Source organism: Epinephelus moara, chromosome 21, assembly GCF_006386435.1.
Source record: "Epinephelus moara isolate mb chromosome 21, YSFRI_EMoa_1.0, whole genome shotgun sequence".
NCBI lineage: Eukaryota > Metazoa > Chordata > Actinopteri > Perciformes > Serranidae > Epinephelus > Epinephelus moara.
Genome location: NC_065526.1, coordinates 26,391,597 through 26,416,485, shown reverse-complemented (window position 1 = coordinate 26,416,485; position 24,889 = coordinate 26,391,597). Strand labels below are relative to the sequence as shown.

General features: G+C 40.0%; 1 protein-coding gene across 1 annotated transcript in view; it reads left to right on the top strand.

Moving 5' to 3' along the window:
• The window catches only part of ak5 (adenylate kinase 5), a 100,891-nt gene that overhangs the window by 3,478 nt on the left and 72,524 nt on the right, over positions 1-24,889 (top strand). The window contains exons 3-5 of the mRNA XM_050033785.1: positions 691-858; positions 3,723-3,895; positions 10,625-10,738. Of these exons, the coding sequence (XP_049889742.1) occupies positions 691-858; positions 3,723-3,895; positions 10,625-10,738 (455 nt within the window). The remainder of the gene's footprint in view (positions 1-690; positions 859-3,722; positions 3,896-10,624; positions 10,739-24,889) is intronic.

The window sequence follows — 24,889 nt, the reverse complement described above, 5'->3', positions numbered from 1 at the left end:
GAAAGGGGAAGGCTGCTCTCGCCTCCTAAGTTATTCCTATCTCAGTCTGATTGACTGATCAGGGTGTTAAAAATGTTAAAAGGGCAAAAGTAAGCCTGTAGATTCCTGCAGGTGAGGCAGCATCAGTTGTTATTTGCAACCTTCTGTGTGTTTTGCTAAGTTGTTTGCATAAAACAGCATCTCTGTTCCATTTAGTTTGAGCAAAACCTCTACGGTATACGTATTGTCACTGCATGATCAATACCATTCTCATCCCTATAATGCCGTGTAAAGAGACAATATTGGTTCTGTATAGCAGCTTTTCTCCCCTGGAACAGCATGCAATAATGATTTCTGTCTTTGTTAAATGTGTTACAATCAGTGCTTTCATCAGCAGAGACAGCTGTATAATTACTAAACTGGATGAAGCATTGAATTCATCACACTAAGACGGTTTCATCTCAGATCCACTGTTTGATTGTTAAAGGAGGCATGACTTTTTTGGGGGGTTCTGAAATGGGATTAGCAGCTTATGAAATAATGTGACATCTGCACCTTTGAAGTGACTGACAGTAAGTGACGATGATAATTAAGATGTTTTAATAGTGAGCTTCAGGCTCTGGAATAAAATCGTTTTTTTACTAATACACCACAAAAAAAGCAGACGAATCGATTCTCATCTCTACCTTTGTGTGTATGTGTGTGTTACAGTGTTGCCCGACAGTCCTAATTTCCCCTACAGACGTTATGACCGCCTCCCTCCCATCAGCCAGTTTTCCATCGAGAGCGACTCAGACCTGTCGGAGACAGCGGAGCTCATAGAGGAGTACGAGGTGTTTGATCCATCCAGACCACGACCCAAAGTCATCCTCGTGATTGGTAAAGGACCAGTACATGAGAAACACAAACATTCAAACTATAAATATCTGCTCATCTGCTTACATAACACAAGAATGAGGAAAGTTTGGGGCAAAAATGCATCCTCATCTGCTGCTGTAGATCTGGATTCCTGCTGAGTCATGTTTTCCATTAGATAAGACGAGGCAGTAAAGATCCTTTTATGTGTAAACATAGAAAGACGCTGTGTGTCTATTTACTGCCTCTGATCAGAGCTTTATGCATTTATATAAAAAGTGCAACAAAAATACAAAGTTTATATTTGCCTCGCTGATGATCTAAAAATAAATGGCCTGGCAGGGAATCAAAGAGTTGGGGAGTGTGTGTGTGTGTGTGTGTGTGTGTGTGTGTGTGTGTGTGTTTGTGTGTGTATACTTGCAGTGTGTTTATCCTGGTATTTTGAAAGTAGCCCCGCCTCTCTCTGTTGGTATCAGCGGGGAGATCTTGTTGCATGTCACTCACTGTGTTAGGCACTCACGCACTCCTAATCTGATTTCCTTGATGGGCCTGCATTAACCCGTCAAATACTTTCATTAATCATATGAACTAAGTATGGCAGCTGTATATAAGATGAGAGTAATGACACTGGTCAAGCTGGGCTGAATAAGTGCCACTATTTATAAACCCTCTTGAAAATAGTTTATCTAAGGTTTTTAAAAAAGCAAGAAAAGGACTTGGATATCGGGTAAAAGCTCCTAAAAACCCCTCTGACAGCCCATCTGCTTCAGCATGTTTTGATTTTTTGTGTCTACCTGGGATGTTCACTCTGTCTGTCTGCAGTGTGGATGATAGTTATTTGTCCTCGCAGCACAAAGCCAGTTTCTATCTCGTCTTTGTGAGCACATTGTGCCCCATTTTAAAGGGAAAAACAGGATGGCAGCAGCTGTCATCTCGTTGGTGGATCGTGGCAAATGTTTTGCCTGACAGGTTTGCAGAGAGAGAGAGACAGACTGACGAACACTCGTGTGGTCAGGAAGAGGAGGAGGAGGAGGGTGGGTCGAACATTACGAAATACTCAGATGTGAGATAAAGTGCTCATTTGCTGAATACATATTATAGTTTCCCTCTGATCCTCCTACTCCTTCCTTGTATTGCAAAACTTTCACTTTATTGGCTCTTTTCTGCATGACGAGGATATTTTGTTAAATCTATGAGACTTTTTTTCATAAGACATAATGATCATAGACAAAACGTTATAAACATAAATAATGGCTGCATTGTGTATGGCTCATAATTCTCAGTGGGAAATTGTTAAAGGGACAGTTCACCACTAAATTAAAACTACATATTTTTGGTCTTACCTGTAGTGCTACTTATCAGTCTAGATTATTTTGGTGCAAGTTGCCGACTGTTGGAGATATCACCTGTAACGATGTCTGCCTTCTCTCCAATATAATGGAACTAGATGGCACTCGGCTTGTGGTGCTCAAAGAGCCAAAAAAAAACATTTGAAAAACTCAACAGCAATGTCTCTTTCCAGAAATCATGATCCAGTTACTCAAGATAATCCACAGACCTTGTTGTGAGCAGTTTAATGTAAGAACTATTTTCTTTCTATCAAACTACACCTACTAACAGATATCACTTAGAAGGAAGCGTGCATCTATTAATGGATGACAGGCTCGTGCTCACAAGTGCAAGATGTAAACATTAATGACATCCTCCTCGGCTGAGCTGTAATGTTTACATGCTCAGTGGTGCTAGGTGAGCTAGTAGTAGATGCACACTTCCTTCTGTGCAGTTATACAGTCGGTGGGTGTAGTTCCTTAGAAAGAATATAGTTCCTACATGAAACTGCTCACAACAAGGTCTGTGGATTATAGAGTAACCAGGTCATGATTTCTGGAAATAGACATTGCTGTTCTTTTCTTACTATGACAAGTCAAAATGTCTCTCATTAACCCCAACTGTAAGTACACTGTACCTTTTACACAATTGAGAGCATCACTTGGAATTCAGTTGTGGGACACATTACAGTTACTTCATTGAAACTTGGCTGTCTCTGATTTATAATGTTTTTTTTTACTTTTGGGCGGACACTCTCTTCCTCTTCCCTAAAAGAAATCATTTCCGATAGCGACACACGCTTTGTTCTCCGACTAATTTCACTTCACTCTGGCCGGGCTTTCAACCAGGAGTCATTTTTGGAGCAGTTGACATTTCTGTGGTAACAGTAGCATTTTTAAAATCCTGGAATGAAATTCAGTAAAAGCAGCATTCAGGGTGTCAGATGGCTTTTACAGGCAATTATTCATGCCTCTCAAAAATTGACAGCTTGTATAGTATGTCCATTTTGCACCATTAAGACGTCATTGCTAATAACTATCTTCCCTTGATTCCAAAATGTGGTTTTGACATATATTTTTTACTTTTTGAGGAATAATGATATCGTTATGTGTAAAATTCTGTTGCACTGATGTTAAAACAGTAGCTATCGTGATATATATTCATGATAATGTTACCAACCTATCCAGCATCAAGCTAACACATCCTTCTTTCCTTTGAAATATGGAGATCAAAATGAAGAGGATTTGGTAGCAAATGTAGGAGGTTCACACATACCTGTTTGTCTCATCCACCCCCCCACATGCCCTTCTTCTCCCCCGCAAAACACACACAAACAATTACACACAGTCACGCAGTCAGACACACTCAGTCGCAAATGTGCAAACACAAGCAGAGCCATGCACGCACACACACAGTCTCACATAGGCCGGGTTTCTCTCACTAATACACACGTGCGCCTACGCTAACACACCCACACGCATAATGTTTCACACTCACACAGACACATTTCACACACCAAATCTCTCCCAAAACATCAACAGCTCTCCTTCTGTGCCTAGGTGGCCCTGGCAGCGGCAAAGGAACACAGAGCCTGAAGATTGCCGAGCGCTACGGCTTCCAGTATGTGTCCGTGGGCGAGCTGTTGAGGAAGAAGATGATCCACAACGCCACAAGCAACAGAAAGTGGAGCCTGATTGCTAAAATCATCACCAATGGAGAGCTGGCACCACAGGTAGCACAGAAACAGGGAGGGAGAGGGGTGTGTGTGTGTGTGTGTGTGTGTGTGTGTGTGTGAGAAACAGGGAGAATATGAGAGGAAGTGTGTCCAGTCACTCGCAGGTCATTATCACAGCAAGGATGTAAGAAGGGACTAATTAGCAGCATCCATATCACAAGCGGGCTACAGAGAGGGATGCTTATCCATCTTATTAGCATCCTTGTTTGCAAGATAATGACTCTGCTTGGGAAGAAAATGGGCACAGACCCCCTGTGGTTGTTTGCGCATTCATTCATTGAAACACTATGGAAAACGCACATGACACTTCAATATGTGTATGAAATCAAGAATACAATGTTGATTGAAATACAAATTGCACATCAAGCTCAGAGGGAGGACTACACCATAACATAAAAGGTGTTTTTTCATGGTTAAACCCATTAAACACAAATCACTTATGCTATGGATGGCTGCTAAACACTTTCTATGAAGACCTCATTGAGATGTAAAGCATCCTGCAGACTTGGATACCCAGACAGTTCAATTACCTTCATGTATTTATTGATCAATGAAAGGTTTTCAACACATTGTGATGCAGTTGGAATCAAGACGCTCAATCACTGGTAATTAAAGGGGACCTATTATGCTAATTTTCAGGTTCATACTTCTACTCTGAGTTTCTACTAGAACATGTTTACATGCTTTAATGTTCAAAAAATACTTCATTTTCCTAATACTGTCTGTGCTGGGACACCTGTATTCACCCTCTGTCTGAGACGATCAATTTTAGTGTCAGTCTCTTTAAATCCCCCCTCCTAAGAAAGCCCAGTCTACTCTGATTGGTCAGTGTTTCTGGGTTTTTCATAATGTCGGACTCACTGCACCATCATTGCACTCTGGGAAATGACAGACAATAGCGGCACTTCCTATTGAGAAAAATCACCAATTAAAGCTTTGCCCCAATTAAAGGGCATGTGTTGAAAGGAAGGGCCTGCCTCACTTCATGGCACAACAGAGCCAATCATAAGTCAGCGATGGTCCTAAAGTCAATGGAGTTGTTAAATCGTTCTTGACATTATAGACTGGTACAAATGTATATAAATGATAAACAAATGGTCCCTCTGTTGTCTTAAGGAAAAACAGTCTTTCCTATTGATTTAGGTTTTCTACAAATGGGCATTGGATGAGGACAACTAACCACCTGTTAGCACGTGACCATTTTTCAGTACTGAGATCATAGTGTAGATAGATCATCATCATCATCATAGATTATCACACCTTATCAAGGTTAATTTGCTGAAGAATTCTGCGTCAAAAAGTACTGGAAAAACCACAGATATACTTTTAAGATCAAGAATGAATCTCCATGCCCATGATGCAAGACAGTGTGTGTACTTGAGACCAAACTTCAAACTAGGTTTTATTATACAAGAAAATTAATTGAATATTTTTATGACATCTGTGTTTGCTTATCATTTATCTTTCAGATTTAATTCTGGGACAGTAAGTTGATTATGAATGCAGCCTTTTTGGTTGTGAGGAAGGAAATAATAGGGAGAACACACTTTATCTATACAGCACTTTTCAGAACAGAGTTAAAAATTGTCACAAAGTACAACAGACGAAAACGTGACAACACAAGGAGAATGAGGTTCAATCTACAAAGACCTCCTGAAGTCTATAAAAATTTGCTTTACTGGTGAAGATTTAATGGAAGTCATGTCGAAATTTCAACAGGGAGGTTGTTCCAGAGTTTTGCCGGCCCTTGTGGTTTTAAGAGTAGGGCAGGGGTGAGGGGAGACTTGTTGCAGGATCCGGGCACAAAAGCTCATAAATATATGCTGCTGCAAGTCCTTGTAAGCCTCTGCTGGCTTCAGTCCTTAGTTTTAAACACACTATGTCACGCATGGCTCACTACAGACTCATGGGTAAAGTATGTGCCTGAGCTTATTTAATGCTACTTTGGTTGGAGGTTTGGTTATCAGAACAAACATGAGAATAGAAGCACTTATTTGGGATTTGTCTTATATAAGAAATAGGCTGAAGCAATTTAAGTGATTCTGGTTGTCTGGATTCATTTTGATGAACATTATAAAAACACCTGAGACGAGGGTCTTTACTGTCAACCTGGGCACCATGATGCATTGTTGATGCAGCGAGGTACAAGGCTCTAACACGGACACCGCGGACCCCCGGCTGCTTCGTGACTGACAGCTCTTAGCTCGCGTCCCCTCGTGAATTATCTTCAATAACTGCGCCCACCTCATCATTTATCATCCCATCCTCACATTTCTGGCACGACGGCGCATCTCCCATCTGGCCGTTCACCAGATGTCAGTCCAGGAACCAGTGTGATAAACAGCAAAGTAGGCTGAGCTGCAGACATATTAGATATGATAAAGTGACGGGTGTGTCTGTAAGGCATTTCGTTTCTTGCCATGATGAGTTTAGCAAAGTGGAGAGGAGAATTTGGTTTCTTCATGATGGGAGGCAAAATACTGTAAATAACTATTACTCAGCAGCTTTAAACAGGGGCCCTGATGACAGTGTTGATTGTGTAAATATATATGATGTGTTGAGTGACATATTACTGATTCTAAGCTTGTTATATTCTCCCCTTTTATACCATATGATCCAAATAGCTTTATCAATCAACAATTAGGAGAGCTGCAGAGCTTAGTGTTGGATAACTAATATATTTTCTCCGCTTCAACAACAGAAATCAGAAAATGCTGTAATTTTGCTAATTACTGAGTCTAACTGAAGATTCATGTAAGAAATCTGAGTTTTCACTTTGAGAGTTATGTTCTTAAAAGCAAATTAAAGGAATAGTTTGACATTTTTTGGAATTTATCCACACTTAAGAAGATTGATACTACTCTTACATCTGTTAAAGTCGAGATGAAACGAAAAATGCCTTTTTAACCCTTTTCAAATTTTTTAAATCAAAGTCTTCCCAATGTTATAGCCCACCTGCCCATCCTGTTTGACTCTGTAATATGTCACGAAACTGAAGCTAGATACCCTCAAAATGCTGTTTCATCTGGACTTTAAATATGAAGCTACAGCTGACAGACTGTTAGCAGCTTAACATAAAGACTAGAAACTGGTGAAACAGCCACCCTGGCTTGAAATAATCCAACACATAGCTTCCCATAAAAGCACAACTTGCCTTTTTACATGTCCATTTTTTGATGGATTTAAGAAACAAGTTATAATGTGTTTATTGGTGAGGTGCTTTATAGGTGCAGGTGGATATTTTGTCTTTGGACAGAGCCAGGCTAGCTGTTCCCCCTGTTTCCAGTCTATCTGCTGAGCCAAACTAATTATCTATTATATTTAGCACACAAACATAAGAGCGGTGTCGATCCTCTCATTCAATTCTCAGGCAAAAAAGCAAGTAAGCATATTCCCCAAAATGTTAAACTATTCCTTTTAAATGCATATTTTTATAATTTAGACATTTCTCTCTGTAGGTAGGCTGAAAAAAACATCATTCATGGGTTTATTCTTGTAGTTTTGAGCACTGTATCTGTGCTCAGCTGTGGTTCAAAATCCAGCAAACACGCAGAACCACTTTACTGACTCTCAGCCAACAGCCACATCAACTTCAAGTTCTCGCTGTTTGTCTGTAACTCACTGCAAGGTCATATGACTCAGTATTTATCAGAATCTCTGTTCCCTCAGAAATCCCACAGGTCTCTGCATAAGAGGATCTTGGATGTTTGACAGTCTGGTCTAAAATTAAAGACTAATAGCACTTGTGCTTTTATATCCCCAGACCATGGAAAAATCTTCATGTTAAGATGGTTCAGCAGAATCCGGTGCCCTTTAAAGACAACTAAAGACTAGCTTAAACTGTGTAGAAATACTTTACCATCGCTACAGTAAAAGCACCAGTGGATGTCAATCAGACTTAGATTTTGGAAAAACACTATTAATTAAACTTCACAAAGAGAAAGCAAATAGTTTTTCCAAAGATTTATTACTTATTATTTTGTTCTGTGGTTGTCTCACTACCACAGGTAATTAGTTACATTTTCTGTAGTTGTTAGTAGCTCCATTATTAGCTCCATTATTGACAGCTCCTTCTTGATCCTGGAAACAGCAGCTGATGAAACAGAGTCAGGGTCCACTTACTGAGTTTTGACCCCGACGCTTGGTGTTTTCAGCCAATGGAGCCCAGTTGTCATATTGTTATTCTGAACACTTCTAAAACTCGTCTGTACTGGCTTGAAAACTTTTTATCCCCTTTTTTTGGTTTGTTTTTTACTTACAAAGTCTTTTTGGGTTGTCACCATCATTTGCAATTAGTGTCATTTTTTCTGTCATGTTATGTTTAGTGGTTGCAAGCCTCAAAGCCTGTTTACAACCAGTATGCAGTATGGAACTGGGACACAGCTAACACGTTTTATGTTCCAAAGAACATCAAACCAAAAAAGTTTGACTGTTTTTCAAACTTTTTTTTTTCATAGTAGACCTTATGCACGAATTAGAGCTCTTTAAAGCAAAGGCGGCATCTCAGCTGCATTTTTCAGTTGCCTGGCTCACACCCGTCTGACAGAACAGATACACCTTAATATTTATCAGCTGTCAGCACAACTTGCATTTTAATAGTGGTAGAAGTATTCAGATGTTTTACTGAGGTTAACGTAATAGCACCGCTTTGTGGAAATACTTTAAAGTCATACATAGGTAACTGTTTTAGCAAATATGACAAAAAGTTGTTTTTTCTGTCACTACATCCTGACAGTACATGTACATAAGGTGAAACAAAGCATGTTCCTCTGCGTCCTCATAGTGCTCCTAATGGCACTTTCAAGAATCAAGAAAATAAGCAAAAGGACCCAAGGAGTCTCCAATTTAGCTGTCAATCATGTCAATCACTGCTTGTGAACTACGGTCGAACCTTCCAACTCTGCAGTGCTGATCAAATATGAATCAGAATTCTGATACTGCACTGACTATTTCTTGGCTCAGATGTTTTCAGAAACACATTTTAGTGTACTGTTTAGCTGTTAAATGAGAAAGTTTGCTTCGGGCGGTTGGTGGGGTTTAGTTTTCAACATGGCAGCCAGGTCACTAACAAGTGAAGCACTTTGTGCTGCATTTTTAATGTATGAAAAGTGCTATACAAATAAAGTTTGATTTGATTTGATCTTCATTTTACAGCTTAGCAGTATACACTAAAATATGTTTCTGAAAACATGTGAGATGAGAAATAGGCAATGCAGAATGAGAATGCAGTGAAAAAAAAAGCACAATATTTCCCTCTAAAATGTAGTGAAGTTGAGTAAATGTAATTTGTTACTTTCCACCGCCACGCTACACAAGCATAAATGCATAATGCTTCAAGTCTATTTCCATCTGTTCTCTGCTGCTGCTGAGGTACTGCTTCAGTTGTGTCCTCATGTGTCCCTATTTGCTATATAGTGCACCACATTTACATACAGCAGTCTTAACTGAGTGTCTAAGCTCTAGTGTATGAAATTCATACACTGCGTGGTGCCCTAAAAATTCTGCGGTGTTAAAAAAAAAAGTAGGTTACCTAAAAGCATGTGGGTGAACCCTTCTTTTTTTTTTATAAATAATCCCAAAGTAATGTGTCACATTTATTAGACTGCACCTGTTTGTGATGGTGCAAAATAACGATAATTCATAAGGGTCAAAAAATAGTTCATTATATCGAATGTTTATAGGAAGAATTCAGTAAGTGAACATGGTTGTATTTTGGGCAGCAGTTTTAGGATGGTTCTCTCCAGCTGCTGTATGTTTGCTGGTACAGTGCTGTAAATAGATCGTCTCTTTGAGAGTCAGAGATTACTGTCTGATGCCTGGCACTACTGTGAGAGCCCAGACATGGAGCCGTGCAGCAGATCGGAGGGCTTTTCTTGGAGTAGCTTTTCTCATTTTATTGTACACAAATACATTAATCTGTTCAATGGAATCTAGATTAGGTTTAATCTCTGTGTAGTCTGTCAGGCCGCTGCCGTTATTCTGTGGGTGGAGGGAAATTAAACGTCTGTGTTACTCAGCGTCGGGCCACGGATGTTATTTTTAGAGCTGAGAGTTGCTCATGTATCTCTGCCATATCGTATGATGCATTCAGCTCGGGGAAATTAAATACATTAGAACATGTTGACCTCCTTCAGCCGTGAGGAAGTAATTGATGCTAGGGGATGCTGGCATTCTGTGGCCTGTGGCACAATCACAACAGTTGTTCTGCTGGATTCAGATGTATTAAAGTACAGTTGGATAAAGTGATTAATTATATTGTGGAATTCTCCAATGTGCTGTCATAGTTTTCCGTTCACCTTCTTTATGATTCTAAATCAGCTCCTCATTATTAATTTTCAGGGGGTTTTAACTAATCTGCAACCTTGATGAATCTGGGAATTGCAACAACATTAACGGCACTAATCTCCTCCTTCATGCTCCTGCTGGAAAAGCTAATTATAATTACAACCATAAACATTTTTGCTTTATAAATTTGTTGTTGAAATGTCCCACGACACCAGTCGCTCACTCAGAGAACTGCCCACATTGTTTAGCATTTAAAAAGTAACAAAGTGAAGTGAAACAGGAGTTCAGGAAACCAGGAGCTCAAGCATCAGGCTAATTGTTGAGTTACTTGTATTAAACAAAAATCCAATTAACCCCCTGCTAATAGAGTAATTGTCTTGTTTATTGCCCTTATGACATTTGCACATAATTATGAAACCTGTTGTTGCCACTGTTCTCCAGGAGACAACAATAACTGAGATCAAGCAGAAGATTATGAAGATCCCAGAGGCAGATGGTATCGTCATAGATGGGTTTCCTCGAGATGTCGGACAGGCCTTGTCCTTTGAAGACCAGGTGAGTGTCTATCAGATTTATTCAAATGCAGATTCCCTCTGTAAGCACTTTGTCCAAGTATTTTGATATTTCATTCTGTCAGAATCTTAAGTAGACATTGTTTTATCTGCAGACTAAAACTTCCACAACTGCTATTGTACGTGATAACAGCTGTAATGCGAAAATTTGGTGCAGAAATATGTGCAAAATTTTCGGATGACAACAAATTATTGAGCTGTCGTATTCCATTTTAGCCCAGTGAGTATCCTCCGAAATAGCGCCCAAGTCCACTCCACATAGAAAAACCTATCCAATACAGATACAAGAGGCTAACGATAACACAATACATCAACTAATCGGACCCCAAATTTGACGCTAGCTGTTGTGGCTAGCCCCGTACCGTGCCCAACATATAATCTTATCAAGTGTGTATCAGCTACAGTACCATCTTCATCATATCCCAGCTGCTGGGGGATCTCACGTCATGTATTGTCCTTATTTAACTAAACTGATAAGACATTTCCCCATTTTTGCAGCAAGCTAGCTCAGAATTGGAGGTATGACATCAGTTGGAACAAAGGATGTCATTGGTCAGACATATATTTCTGCCGACCAAACCTGAGTCTGAATATTTTTACTGCGCAAATGTTCCACAGGGGTGTACAAGCATTTATAACTAATTTTTAATTTCTGTACAAAACAACTATGAATGTGTCATTTTGACCCAATTCATTGTTCAAAAGAGCAGCTGATTTTCATATTTAGTGCAGATTATGTGGGACAACATGAGAGCTCCTTCAAAGCAGACCCCACGGCCATCATTCTGTGCTTAGTTCAGAACTGTTTTTCAAGACTTAACCTTAGATTATCACTTTCACTCTGAAGAGAAACAGCTTCAGGAACAGAAAACCTAAGGCTAAGGATGGGCGGACTTACAAAAAATGCTTAATTGTTCTCTAATTTTAACTATTCATTATTTCCCTATTCACTGCACTGCAGATGTTTCAACCTGTAACAAACTGGTAAATATTATGTCTTTCTTTTGGCATCCAGACAAGTTTCAGAGTCCAACACACACAATGAGCTATTCATTCACCTGCTACAAGCCAAATATGTAAACGAGTTGGTCACACACACCACACACTGCTGCTGTTATCCCTCAGGGTTTATCTCCAACAGCGTGAGATGTAAGGGCGACAGCGTCGTTTGCTCTGTGGTTTGAGTCACACCACCAGGGTTTGATGTATTTGACATCAGATGCTGCACAACGTCTCAGGGGCACTGTCAGGGCATTTAGACTCTTTGGCAAGATGTAAACATTAAAACAGTTTTATATGTGGATCAAAGTGTATCCAAATGAGCAATTAAATTAATTATAATAATATGTGTGCATCTACTTGGCACAGCAGTCAGTCGAACGGTAATTTGAATTATCTTTGTGTAGGGAAATATGAACTGTGATGATGCAGATAATGCTATTGTGCCTACTGCTTCTCAAAGAGGTCACATTTGTGGAAACAGCGTCTAAGCTTCAGGCCTCTGGGTGGGCGTCTCCCAAGGCAGCTAGTGACTTACATTTGTGAGCCAGCGTTGTTTGGAGACGTACTTTTTTGTTGTGTGAAAGTAGCCCTGTAGCCTACGAATGTTTTTTCAACAAACCCTCATAGCATTGGTTATGTACCGCTGGCAATTGAAGCTTTCTGTCCCTTTACAACACTCAAAAGATGGTGAGGACCCATCGTGCTGTTCAGTTTGTATTCCACATGAAAGTGGAAGCTGGATGCTAACGTTAACACTGATTCTCACTTGGCGGTACTTTCCATTCATGGTATTTCAACACATGCTGAGTCATCAGCAGGTCCTGCAGCTCTGAGTTGTACCACTGTATAGAAGTGAGGTGGTGTACTGTAGCTAGCATTAGCATTCCTCCTCAGGTCCAGGTTGTGGTGACAGCAAAAATCAATGTCAGTATGAAACAACCTTTATATAATTATCTCATCATCTCGAGATAATGAAGCCCATTTTCTCGAGATAACGAAATTAACTCAAGATAATGGAGAAGATAATGGCATCGGAAAAAAATGGAAGCATGACCAATCTCTGTTTCTGTATATTTCATTGCAAAGATTAGATTAAATTAAACACCTAGAACATCCTCAAGGACCTTTGGGGCATCCTGAATATAATGAGGAAGTGTAATTTCATTAATATCATATTTACTTGAACTTACTATAAGAGGAAAACGTTTCACTTTTGGAGTTACACTACTATACAGTTTTGAATCAGCAACATAAGTTTCCCAATATAGATCCCTGAAGTAACATTTCAGCAGCAGGGTTTGCAGGCTGCAGAGGGTCCATTAGGATGTGAAAGAAGCCTTATTATCAAGGATATTGACTGGTGGAGTTTGGCTGATGTTCTATTTTCTCATTAAGAGAGAGACTATATGGTGTTATAACAACATGAGCTTATAATTGCATAATTAACATGAGCTATAAACCAGTCAGTGTGACTGTATGATCTCGTCTACAGTGTAATATTTATGTCAGCACTAACCTTGAGCCCGTGCTGTTTGTACTCACAATGCCTCAGGTCAACGTGTCTCAGCTGCTGCTGCTCAGCTATTCAACAGTGAAACAACAGTTTTCCATTTCGCTGCCCAGTCAAAGCTCAGTGTTCCTGAAATGAACAGGTAGACTAGTGTCACACTGAGCAAGGACTCTGCCCTTTGACTGGCAGGTGCACAGTCTTTGTGTTGTCAAGCATCAGTCCCACTAAAGGCTTAAAATACCTTGCAGCTGTCGCTCTGTTTTGACCTGTTTCCTGAGGATCAATAAAGCATTACTGCCAGTTTTGTGAGACAAGAAAGGAGAATTCATTTTCCATAAAGAGGCACTACAGTGTAAATCAGCAATGTAGGAACAATGAATGTGTTATCGATGTTATTCTGACGACACAGATGCTACGATACAGTATATATTCTACAGCAGTGTTTCTTTGCTGGAGCCCCCTAATGGAAATGTATCCTTTACAGTTGAGTGGCCAAGTGTGTGACACAATGGTCGATTGCTTTTAGAAGGATTGATCCTCTTCATCGCATTTAAAGCCACTTATCATTTATCAACTTTTAAATGAGCACTAAATGACTTTTAGAGTGGTTAGGGAATGGGCTGGGGTCTATCTGGGTCAGTGTGAGTAAAGCCTGACTGTATAATCTGGTCATTTTAGCTGCATTACAGGGAACGACCAAGAAGGACATCAGAGTCTCAAGTCCCATTTGGACAGGATTTATATTCCAGGGGGAGCTGAATATTTTCTCTGCTCCAGAGTACTGGAGTCATTGTTCCAGATGGTATTTCAGATGTGATCTAATTCACAAGGTAAATCAGCAGTTATTATAAAAGGTATATTATTTAGTTAAATGTCATATTATTGATTAGTTACTTTGTCTTCATAGTCCAGTCTCTCCAAGATTGCACTGACTTCCTGTGTAATTACTGGTGCCCAAAATGACCAAAGTAATACTAACATTTGTCATTAAATTTTCAAAAATGTGTTGTTTTGTGTTTTTGATTTGTTGCTTCAATATTAAAGTAAGATGTGAAAAATTATATCTGTTTTGAAAAATCATTGCTAATACTTTTCATTGAGAGTAAAATGAGTTAAGAAATTTAGGCAGGACCTATTTCTGTCTGCTAGCATGGCTTGCTAGCGCAGATGTTGAAGTTACATGTTTTGAGTTTTCTTTGCTAAATTTATTTAGTCTGTAGCTCCCTACCTCACTGTGTAGCACTGCCCACAAGATCCAGGAATCAAATGCATAGTTTTAAACATTAGATTAGTTCAGTTTAGGTCTTACGTTGGTGAAGATTCTCAGTCATTCAGGTCATGGTAATCCTGGTAACCATTAGAACTAAAGAAGCCTCTTGAACGAGAGGTGAAACGTTGTCCAGTTGCCGATGATATAGCACTTAGGATTTAGTTTTGGTTACTTTAGAGGGCTACTGTGTAAGATGTAAGGGGATTTTGTGGAATATAGCGGTGAGGATTGTAGAGATTGCAGCCAGTTGAAACATCTCCTGATTAGAATTCCCTCAGTGGTCATTACTTTACATTCTTTATTTCCATTTACAGCCACTATATCAAAAGCGCTGCACATTTTGCTCAGTGCCTTCTGTAGTGAGCATATCCATCAACTGCCATGTTTTGTTAATGTGTTACTTAAGGAGGCGCTGAAGTACAGCACAAGCGTAAATATCAAACAGTCTACAAACTGCGGTTCCAAATGGTGATTAAACGTGTGTTAGTGGGCTCCTGCGGGCAAAACCAGATGGGGCTCTCCTGGAGGTACGTTTAGTGAAAGATGGCTCGGAGCTTTATCTCGTCATCTTTCCAGTTAACACATGTGAATGGCTTGTTAATGTAGGCAGTCATGGGAGGTTAACTGGCTGTATAGAGTCCGTCTGCTCCAGTCAGTTAACAAACAGCGCAAGAAGGCAATCTGTGTTCCTTGTATTGTGTCTTATTCCTTGTTTCACACCAATTACTGAGTGTGTCTTAAACACACACAAACAGAGGTAAACATGCGCAAACATATGCACACAGTCAATACATATACGCTGACATACACACATGCACATAAACATAGACAAGTGCACACAACCTCATCTTTGCATCATCGCAGAAGTGCATGCACGCACTTGAATAAAGTCATGCAAACATATTCACACACATGGAAGCACATAGATACATATATATGCACAAAGAGTAACACGATTTCATCACATACGATACACACATATGTAGATAAATAAGACATATACATATACAGAAAAACAAGAAAAGGGAAAAAGTTGTTTGGGTGCATCCCTGCAGAAAAAGAATCTGTATACACGCACACATAATACATAATCATAACATAAAGACTGTAGGCAGTGAGATTCAACATGAGCATGTTTTTAAATTTGCTTTGGGAGTCTCTCTTCAGTGGTTGCAGTTAAGGTTTTAATTGTTTTGTCGGCCTTGGATTCATAAATAATACTGTGAATTAATTAATCAGGATGAGTCATATTTTGAGTCATGGTTTAAAGAATTAAGTCAGAATCATCCACTGCAGATTTGAGGGAGATTAGCATTAACACTCTGTAACTCCTCCAATTAAATGTTTTTTCTTTGTGCAGAATAATTTACTTTTGCTGTTTGTGTAAATTAGGTTTTCTTTGATTGAATAGAGGTGTGGAGCATCATAAGCTGCTAACAATGCATCAGTGGTCAGAACTGAGAACTTCTTCAGGGTCTCATGTTGACCCAAACGCCAGCCTGGTCTCACTCCCGGATTGCAAAATATGACTAAAGGCAGTATCCCCATCATCACTATTATGACGCCGAGGGCACCCTTTAGTGTCTGTATGAGACACACCAAGCTTTCAACCAACCCCTAAATAAACTCAAACATACATTTATTAGATGTTCAGAGCAATGGACATGGTTTGAAGAGCATGAAAGTCCACTTTGAGGGTAGGAGGGGGGGTGGATGGGTCCAACAAGCACAGGACTTTGACCCAGTAGACTGGTTTTAGTTTCCCGTGACTTAGAGTCAACTTTGATTTATTTGGTCATGTCAGTCACCTTAAGTGAGTCGTTAGTCAGTCATTAGCCACGTGCGTCATTAGTCAGTAGTTAGTCACTCATCATGTGAGTCGTTAGTTACCTGTTAGTCAGTCATTAGTCACGCAAGTCATTAGTCACTTGGTAGTCATATGAGTTGTGTCAGTTGTTAGTCGTTAGTCAGTCTTAGTCACATGAGTCAAATCGTGATTAAAGTAAGCAAGTAGTTTTGTTACCTAAACCTAAGCGACGACCCCTTCTTAATCATATTACATGACTTACATGACTTACTGCTAACCCCATCTGCATCAAAATACAACGCAAAAGGCTGCCCCGGCATTATTATAAAGACTGTGGCAGTCAAGCCTCAAAATATGATGAGTATGAATTAGATTGAATTGAAAATGCTGTTGAAATGAGGTGGTATTTCCACCCTAAATTGAAGGAAACTTAAAGAATAATTTTTGAAATTGAATTTTGAAAATGGGCTTGATTCCCCTTTAAGAGGAACCTATTATTATGGGGGTTTTTAAACTGTCACCATAAAAGCCTTTGGCAGCCTCACTGTACAGATTTTTTTTTTTTTTTTTTTAAGATATTTTTTCCAGCATTTTTAAGCCTTTAATTGATAGGACAGATGAGCGTGAAGGGGGGAGAGAGAGAGGGAGTGACATGCAGCAAAGGGCCACAGGCTGGAGTCGAACCCGGGCCGCTGCAGCAACAGCCTTGTACATGGGGCGCCTGCTCTACCACCAAGCCACTGACGCCCCCACTGTACAGATTTTAAACTAATTAATAGGTGATTAACATACATTATTTACCTACACTAACCAATTCATTTGTTCCTTTACTTTCATTTCTTTTAAATTACCAAGTTGCATTAATTTCCTCTACAGTTCTGTACGTTTGATCTTGAATACTCCTCTTGTGTATCCTGCAGGCAAACCTGATCAATAGCACAGCAAACTGGTACAGGCATTGTGTCTGGGTTCTTTGGCTCGTCACTCTAACCACTGTGGACTGCTAACCCTCTCCCATGTCTTCGTTAGATTCTCTCATCTCCCTGGTAATTGTAACATTCGCTCCCTCTTTTTGTGAAGAGGCCAAGTCTCGGCGTAATGAGAGCTCGTAATGTGGTTGCTGCTGTCTGGAGTTCCACCTCGCCTGACAGTAGATGCCACTTAGTACATGTTCCCTGTCTGAAAGCGGCACAAGGAATGCAAACAAAGAAACAAGATGATATATGTGGCTGGCTCATGTGCAGAGAGAGGGATTTCTAACCAGACAATACCCACACAATCACACACACCAGCCCTCATTGTTGGAGCTTACAGTTTAGCTATTACTTGGTTATTATCAGCAAACTCCAGCTGTTTCAAACATGGAGCGGATCAGATGTGATTAGCATACTTTCCCTCGGCACGTCCACCTCAGCTGAGGCGGTAAATAGAAAATAGACATACAGTTAGTGACTAACTCACTCCATCCCCACATTCAAGAAGCTTAGTAATTCTTAATTAAAATGTTGCTTCATCTCTCATCTTATAATTTAGTAAACTGGCAAATTGCATTTCATAATTGATATCCACAGAAATTTAATTCAGCTGAATAGATTTTTTTATTGTCACAATGTTACTTAAACTATCACATAAAACGACTGCGAGAAGGGTTGATGACAGTTTGCAAATGGGCCCCGGGGGTTAGATAAGGACCTGAGGAAGTTCACTGGAGATTAAATCACTTAGATAATGCATGTATACAGTTGTGTTTATAACCGTGTCCCGGCAACCGCTCAAAAACAGCTCATACAGTTGTTGAGGATTGGACGGAAGCTGATGACTGCTCAGTCAATAATGCACAGATGCGGAGCCCCTGGGATTTACAATAGAATTAGGTGACAACTGGTTATTAAAGGGCCTTTTGTGCAGCTCAGAAGCAAGGAGAGAAAATAACAGTGGAGGCCTGCATAACATGCAGAGGCCTTGGGCTGTCACTTATTACCGTGAGCTCATGAGCTTTATGGTCAGCAGAGAATGGTGCCCTGAGTGCTTGGCAGCTTTTTTGTCCCCTGGGTTTCACATCTCAGGTGAAATACACTGGTAGAGGTTGTTTGAAAAGATATACCTGCAGACACCACTTAGTCTCTCTACTCTCAACAGTATTTCTTGTCAATACTCTCCTAAAAATCAACTAGAAATGAACATCAGTCAAAAATGGTGGTATTTCAAACAACAAAATCAAAGTCAAACAATATAGCAGCGTGCTCTTTGTGGTAAAGATACAAATAGTGCTTCAACATTATTTATTCTAAAGTATGAGAAACTAAAAATGAATTGGTAAATGCACGATGGTGCAGTTGCCTCACAGCAAGAGGGTTCCTGGTTCGAATCCAGGGTGGGGGGTTCAAACCTTGAGGTGGGGGAGCCCTCCTGTGTGAAGTTTGCATGTTCTCCCCATGTCAGCGTGGGCTTTCTCCGGGTACTCTGGCTTACCCCCACAGTTCGAAGACATGCAGGCTAGGTAAATCGGTCACTCTCATAGGTGTGAATGTGAGCGTGAATGGTTGTCTCTATGTGTCAGTCCTGCGATAGTCTGGTGACCTGTCCAGGGTGTACCCTGCCTCTCGCCCAGTGTCAGCTGGGATAGGTTCTAGCCTCCACGCAACTGCCAACAGATTAAATGGTTGGCCAGAGCCAAGAGGAAACTACCTTATCATAAAGGGACAGTTCACACCAAAATCAAAAATACATATTTTTCCTCCTACCTGTAGAGCTATTTATCAATCTACGTGGTTTTTGTGTGAGTTGTCAAGTATTAGAGATATCTGCCATAGAGATGTCTGCCTTCTCTTGAATATAATGGAACTAGATGGCACTGGGCTTGTGGTGCTCAAATTGCATGACCTGTTTCCTCAAGATAATCCACAGACCTTGTTGTGAGCAGTTTCATGTAGGAACTATTTACTTTCTACTGAACTACACTCACCAACTGTATCACCACGCAGAAGGTGAAGTAAAATGAGTTATAGCATATAATTTCCTTGTAATTTTTAGAGGTGCATGTACAGAAAATGTTTTATTTTTTACAAAACTGGACAGAGATAGGCTAGCTTTTTGGTAGATTCCAGTTGCATACACATGCTAAGCTAAGCTCATTGCCTTATGGCTGTAGCTACGTACATACCGAGAGAGGAACTGATCTTTTCATTTCAGAAATGAAAGTGAAAAGGTGTTTTCACCAAAAGGTTGAACTGTGTCTTGAAGTCAAATGACTTGTTTATCTCAGTGCTGCTTTTATCTTTGGTTGGTTGGTTGGTTGGTTGGTTGGTTGGACCTTGAGGGTGTTTTAGCTTTTATACAGCTTATTTCTTATACTGAATGAAACAAAAAGATAAAGCATTTGTGTTTGTTTTGATAAATTCCTTTCAGGCCTCTAAGAAATAAGTCCACAGTTGCTTAGAAACATCTTTGTGTGTCCTTTCAGTTTTAGTCTGACAGTTGGATCTGCCGTATTTTCGACATTTATCTGAACATGTTCAAGTTCGTCCATCATCTGTCATGGCGAGACGAAATTAAATCGCATGCAAATCCATGTTATCTACGCCTGGTAATGTCAAATAATGTACCTCAGTGGGTTAGTTTTTGCAGGAGCAGAAAATGTGCCACCTGAATGGAGTAAAGTGATTTGGGAAGTGATAGTGATTAGGTAGTCAGACACAGGTACTACATCATAAGCATGGTGAGGTACATATGTTGTATAGTTATAGGAAAGAAGGCTAAACATAGAAAGTAGTAGAAGCTCAGAAGAAGAGGCTATTTTAATTAAATTATTGAGATTTGATTTGGTTTATTTAAACTTAGTCAATTGATCAATCTGCCAAATACTGTGTCATTAAGTAAATTAATCATGTGATGAATGAAATGTCAGAAAATACAGTAAAAGATTTTCCCTTTAGCCACCAATCCATGCTTATATTGAGGTTATTTTAGTTAAACTGAGTGTGTGGATCCATGAAATTTGTCCAAAAGTGACCAGAAACACTTATTTGATGCTAAGAAAGGTTGAACTTTAATCTTCACCTGTAACCTGCACAGATTTTTGTAAATGTCTTCTTTACACTTTTCTAGTTTAATCTCAGTGGCTATGTATCTGGGTGCGACTACACAGAAAATGAAAGGAGTTTTATTTAGAGAGCTTTGTAAGCTCGCTAAAAGAAGAATTATATAACATTACTGTCTTTGCAACCTTCCCTTTTAAGCCTCCAGAAACCTCGAAGGAGGAGGTAGATGAAGCCATGTGCACTTGCAGTACACGGTAATTAATTCCTCTCACAGAGTAATGTTTAATTTCTCTCTGATGTTGGACAGGAATGTGCAGAGAGAGTTTCAGCATCCACACTGAAAAAACAAAGCAAAGTAGCTGCTGCTCTGTGTTGCTGTTTTGTCCTCTTTGTTATAACCGTCATGATGGATGAGTAAATACAAGGTGACGGCTGCAAGCAGCAAACTGATCAATCAGTCACAACCTCGGGCCAATTGACATTGTATAACAACAGTTTTCAACATCAGTTACTGTCTTGACTTTTTCTTTTTTATGTCAAATGTCACAGAGTAGTGAATACTGCTTGATATGTCCGTCAAACAGTCCAAAACCCAAAGATTTGAAAATTACAATGATACAGAACAGAGGAGAGCAGCACATTTGAGTGGCAGTACCCAGTGCATGTTTGGTATTTTTCCATGATAAACTTCTTGTTCTTTGTATGACTGATCAATTGCCAAAATTGATAGATGTGTGTACTTGATTTAGACACACACAGGTAGATTGACAGGGCTGAATAGATAAACTGACACCTCTGTAGTCAATAGGTGTGGCGGTAAAAAGCCTGGAGCGGGGGATGAAGGGATAGGCGGTCTCTCTGGGCAGCTTTAAAGAGGAGCAGGACGGTTGTGGCGTCCCACAGGAGCAGTTCATAAATGGCTGCTGTGATGTTGTAAAGGGCAGAGCAGCAGCATGGGGTAAGGGGGGACTAATGAAAATGGATGCAGCGGGTCCCCAGAGGATCACTCGGAGCTCCCACTGTGCTGAGGAATATGGGATTCAAAGTAAAGCACTGAACCTTCCAGAATATGAATTATATGATGCTTCAAGTAGCACAGAGTCTGTTTGAAAGTCATTTAGAAAGTCAATGAAACACTCAATCAGATTTAACCCTTTAGAGGTCTCTTCAGATATTCTGTGGACTGAAGCTCTGCAGAGGAAGTGGTTTGTGCTCGACCACTTTCATGCAAAATGGCTTAAAACCTGGAAAGATTTTTAAATTTCTCCAAAACTGGCTTGGTGGGGTTGACGTGGGGGACGTAAACTCCCCTCTGAAATGATTCGATTCATGGATTGCGAAGCAGCTCCTCTAAGCCTGAATAAGGATGTTTTTTGTTTGTTTGTTTGTAAACACATGGTTTATATTGAGGTTTATAACATTAAAATTACATTCACATTCATGATATACATCACCTCAAAATGTGTCAGATTGTTAGCACCAGCATATTTCCCAGGAATCCAAACTTTCACCCATCTTCAGATAAGGTTTCCAGACTCTGTGTGACTTTGTGGCTAACTATCCCCCTCCATCTGTCTCCTCCACCCTTCATCTTTAATCACAGCAGCTTCTCTCCATCCATCTCAGCCTTTCTTCTTCACATCTCTCTGTTAAGAGTCCAAGTCAAGTGTTGTGCTGCTGCTAATGATGAAGAGTTCTGAGCTGTGTCTACAGCAGCCCCACTGGGACATTTAAAAAAGACTGTCCGGTATTTTTATTACACTCAGTTGTTTACTGTCTGTTCAGTGGAAATAATAGGCCTATACTGTGCAGTGTGGAGTTTAATAATCAATCAAATATCTTTGGGTTTAAAGTGATTGAGGACAAAACAAGCAATTTAAACACATCACCTTGGGCTCTGGGAACTTTTGAGGGACATTTTTTGCTACAACCTCAATTCCAAAACAAGTTGGGATGCCTGTAAAATGTTTTAAAAAAACAGAATGGGATCCTATTTTTTTACCCATATTCAAGTGAATACAGTACAAAGACAAGATATTCATTGTTCAAACTGATACACTTTATTGCTTTTCGTAAATATACACTCATTCTGAATTTCAGACTGCAACATATCCCAAAGAAGTTGGGTTAGGGGCATGTTTAGCACTGCGTTACATCACCTTTGCTTAGAACACTCAGTAAATGTGTGGAAACAAAGAAAACTATTTGTTAAAGTTTTGAAAGTGTAATTCTTTCCTTTTCTTGCTTGATATACGACTTCAGTTCAATAGTCCAGAGTAACAGTTGTCATATTTCGCGCTTCATAATGCGCCACACATTTTCAGTGGTTGTCAGGTCGGGACTGGAGGTGAGCCAGTCTAGTACCCACACTCTTGTTCTACAAAGCCACGGTTTTGTAACGTGGCTTGGCAATGCCTTGCTGGAATAAGCAGGGATGTTCCTGAAAAAGATATCATCTGGATGGCAGCATATGTTGCCCCAAAACCTGTCTGTACATTTCAGCGTTCATGGTGCCTTCACAGATGTGCAAGTTAGCCATGTTGCCATGGGCACTAACAGACCCCCATACCATCACAGATGCTGGCTTTTGAACTTTGAGCAGGTAACAATCTGAATGGTCCTTGTCATCTTAAGCCCAGAGGAAGCAACATCAGTGATGAACTTGTCAGACCACAGCACACTTTTCTACTTTATGTCAGTCCATCTCAGATGAGTTTGGGTCCAGACAAGTCAGTGGCGTTTCCGGATGTTGTTCATATATATGACTTTTACTTTGCATGGTTTGGTCTTAATTTGTATTTGTAGATACAGCGACAAACTGTGTTTACTGACTATAGTTTTCCAAAGTTCTCCCAAGCCCATGTACTCATATCCTTTATACAGACGTGAGTTTTTTATGCAGTGCAGCCTGAGGGGTCAAAGGTCATGGCCATTCAGTAATGTTTTCCAGCTTTGCTCTTTATGTGCAGAGATTTTTCTGCATTCTCTGAATCTTTTGTTTATGTTATGGATTGTAGATGGTGAAATCCCTAAATTCCTTGCAGTTGTACATTGGGAAACGTTGTTCTTAAACTGTTGGACTGTTTGCCCACACATTTTTTACACAGTGACAACCCTTGCTTGTAAACAGCTGAGTCTTTCGAGGATGCCCCTTTTATACCCACTCATGATACTTCAATCTGTCACCAATTAACCTGTTTACCTGTGAAATGATCTAAACAGGTGTTTTTTTAGCATTCAGCAACTTTTCCAGTCTTTTGCTGCTACTGTTCTAACTTTTTTGAAACGTATTGAAGGCATCAAATTCAGAATAACTGTATATTTTATCAGTTTGAACCTTAAATATCTTGTCTTTGTGCTGTATTCAATTGAATACAGGTCAAGAAAGATTTGCAAATCATTGCATTCTGTTCTTATTGATGTTTTACTCTATCAACTTTTTTGGAATTGAGGTTGTGAGAGAAATCCCTCTGTTGCTGTCCTAGTGTTGATGTCAAGATGTTCTTGTGAAGACACTAAACTGGGGCTGCAGTGATCGGTCAGTTTTTAGTCAACTGCCGCAACTATTTTGATGAGCAAAAATGCCAAACATTGCTGAGTTTGAACTCCTCACTTGTGCTGCTTTTTCTTTTCTTTTAATTTTCATTTTTACCTGGTGGTTTTATGGTAGAGGCAATCTGAAAATGTCACCTTGGGCTTTAGGAAATTGCTTTCACCATTTCCAACAATTATTTCAGAAGATAATCTGCGGATTAATGAATAATAAAAAAAGAATTATTCTAGCCCTACACCAAGGCCAGTAAATGAAGGCTGGGATGCAGTCCTTGACCCCATGGGAGCTATGGGGTATAACACATGCAATATAGCCGGAGCTGCAGTGTTGAAGGGTTACAGCAGACGGCGCTAGAAATACAGGGATGGTGCCCCGTCAGGTGCCCCTTAGGCCCGGGCGGTCGCCAGAAGAAAATGTTTGCATTGCACGTTTCTGCAAACAGCATATCAATGTTTCTGAGGTGGCGCACTATATGAGCTGATTTTGTCATCAGGAGTTGGAGGGGATTGTGGATAATGTGACACTTAAAAACAACACGTAAAAAGCTGCCAAGCTGCAGATCATCGCAGACCACTGTTCAAGACCAATAAACAACAACACAGGTTGTTTTTTAACAACCCTTTGCAGCTTTTCCAATTTTATTCCTGGCACCAAACCTGGGTGTTTTTAGCAGCATGTTGTGGCGTTTCCCAGCAGCTTTTGATGCACCCAACCTACATTACAGTGTTACCCAGCTGTGTTTGAGCCCCAGAACCTGGGTGTTTTCTACCTGTCCCTTCTTTTCCAGCTGCTTTTGTGGCACAATATGTGTGTCTCTTAAGCCTAAGCATGATCTTTTCCTCACCATAACCAAATGGTTTTTGTGCCTAAACCTAACCACACCTTGAATCATGAAGTTTTAACATATCCGCTACAAAATAATACTTCCATGGTTTGCTAAATGATACAGTGT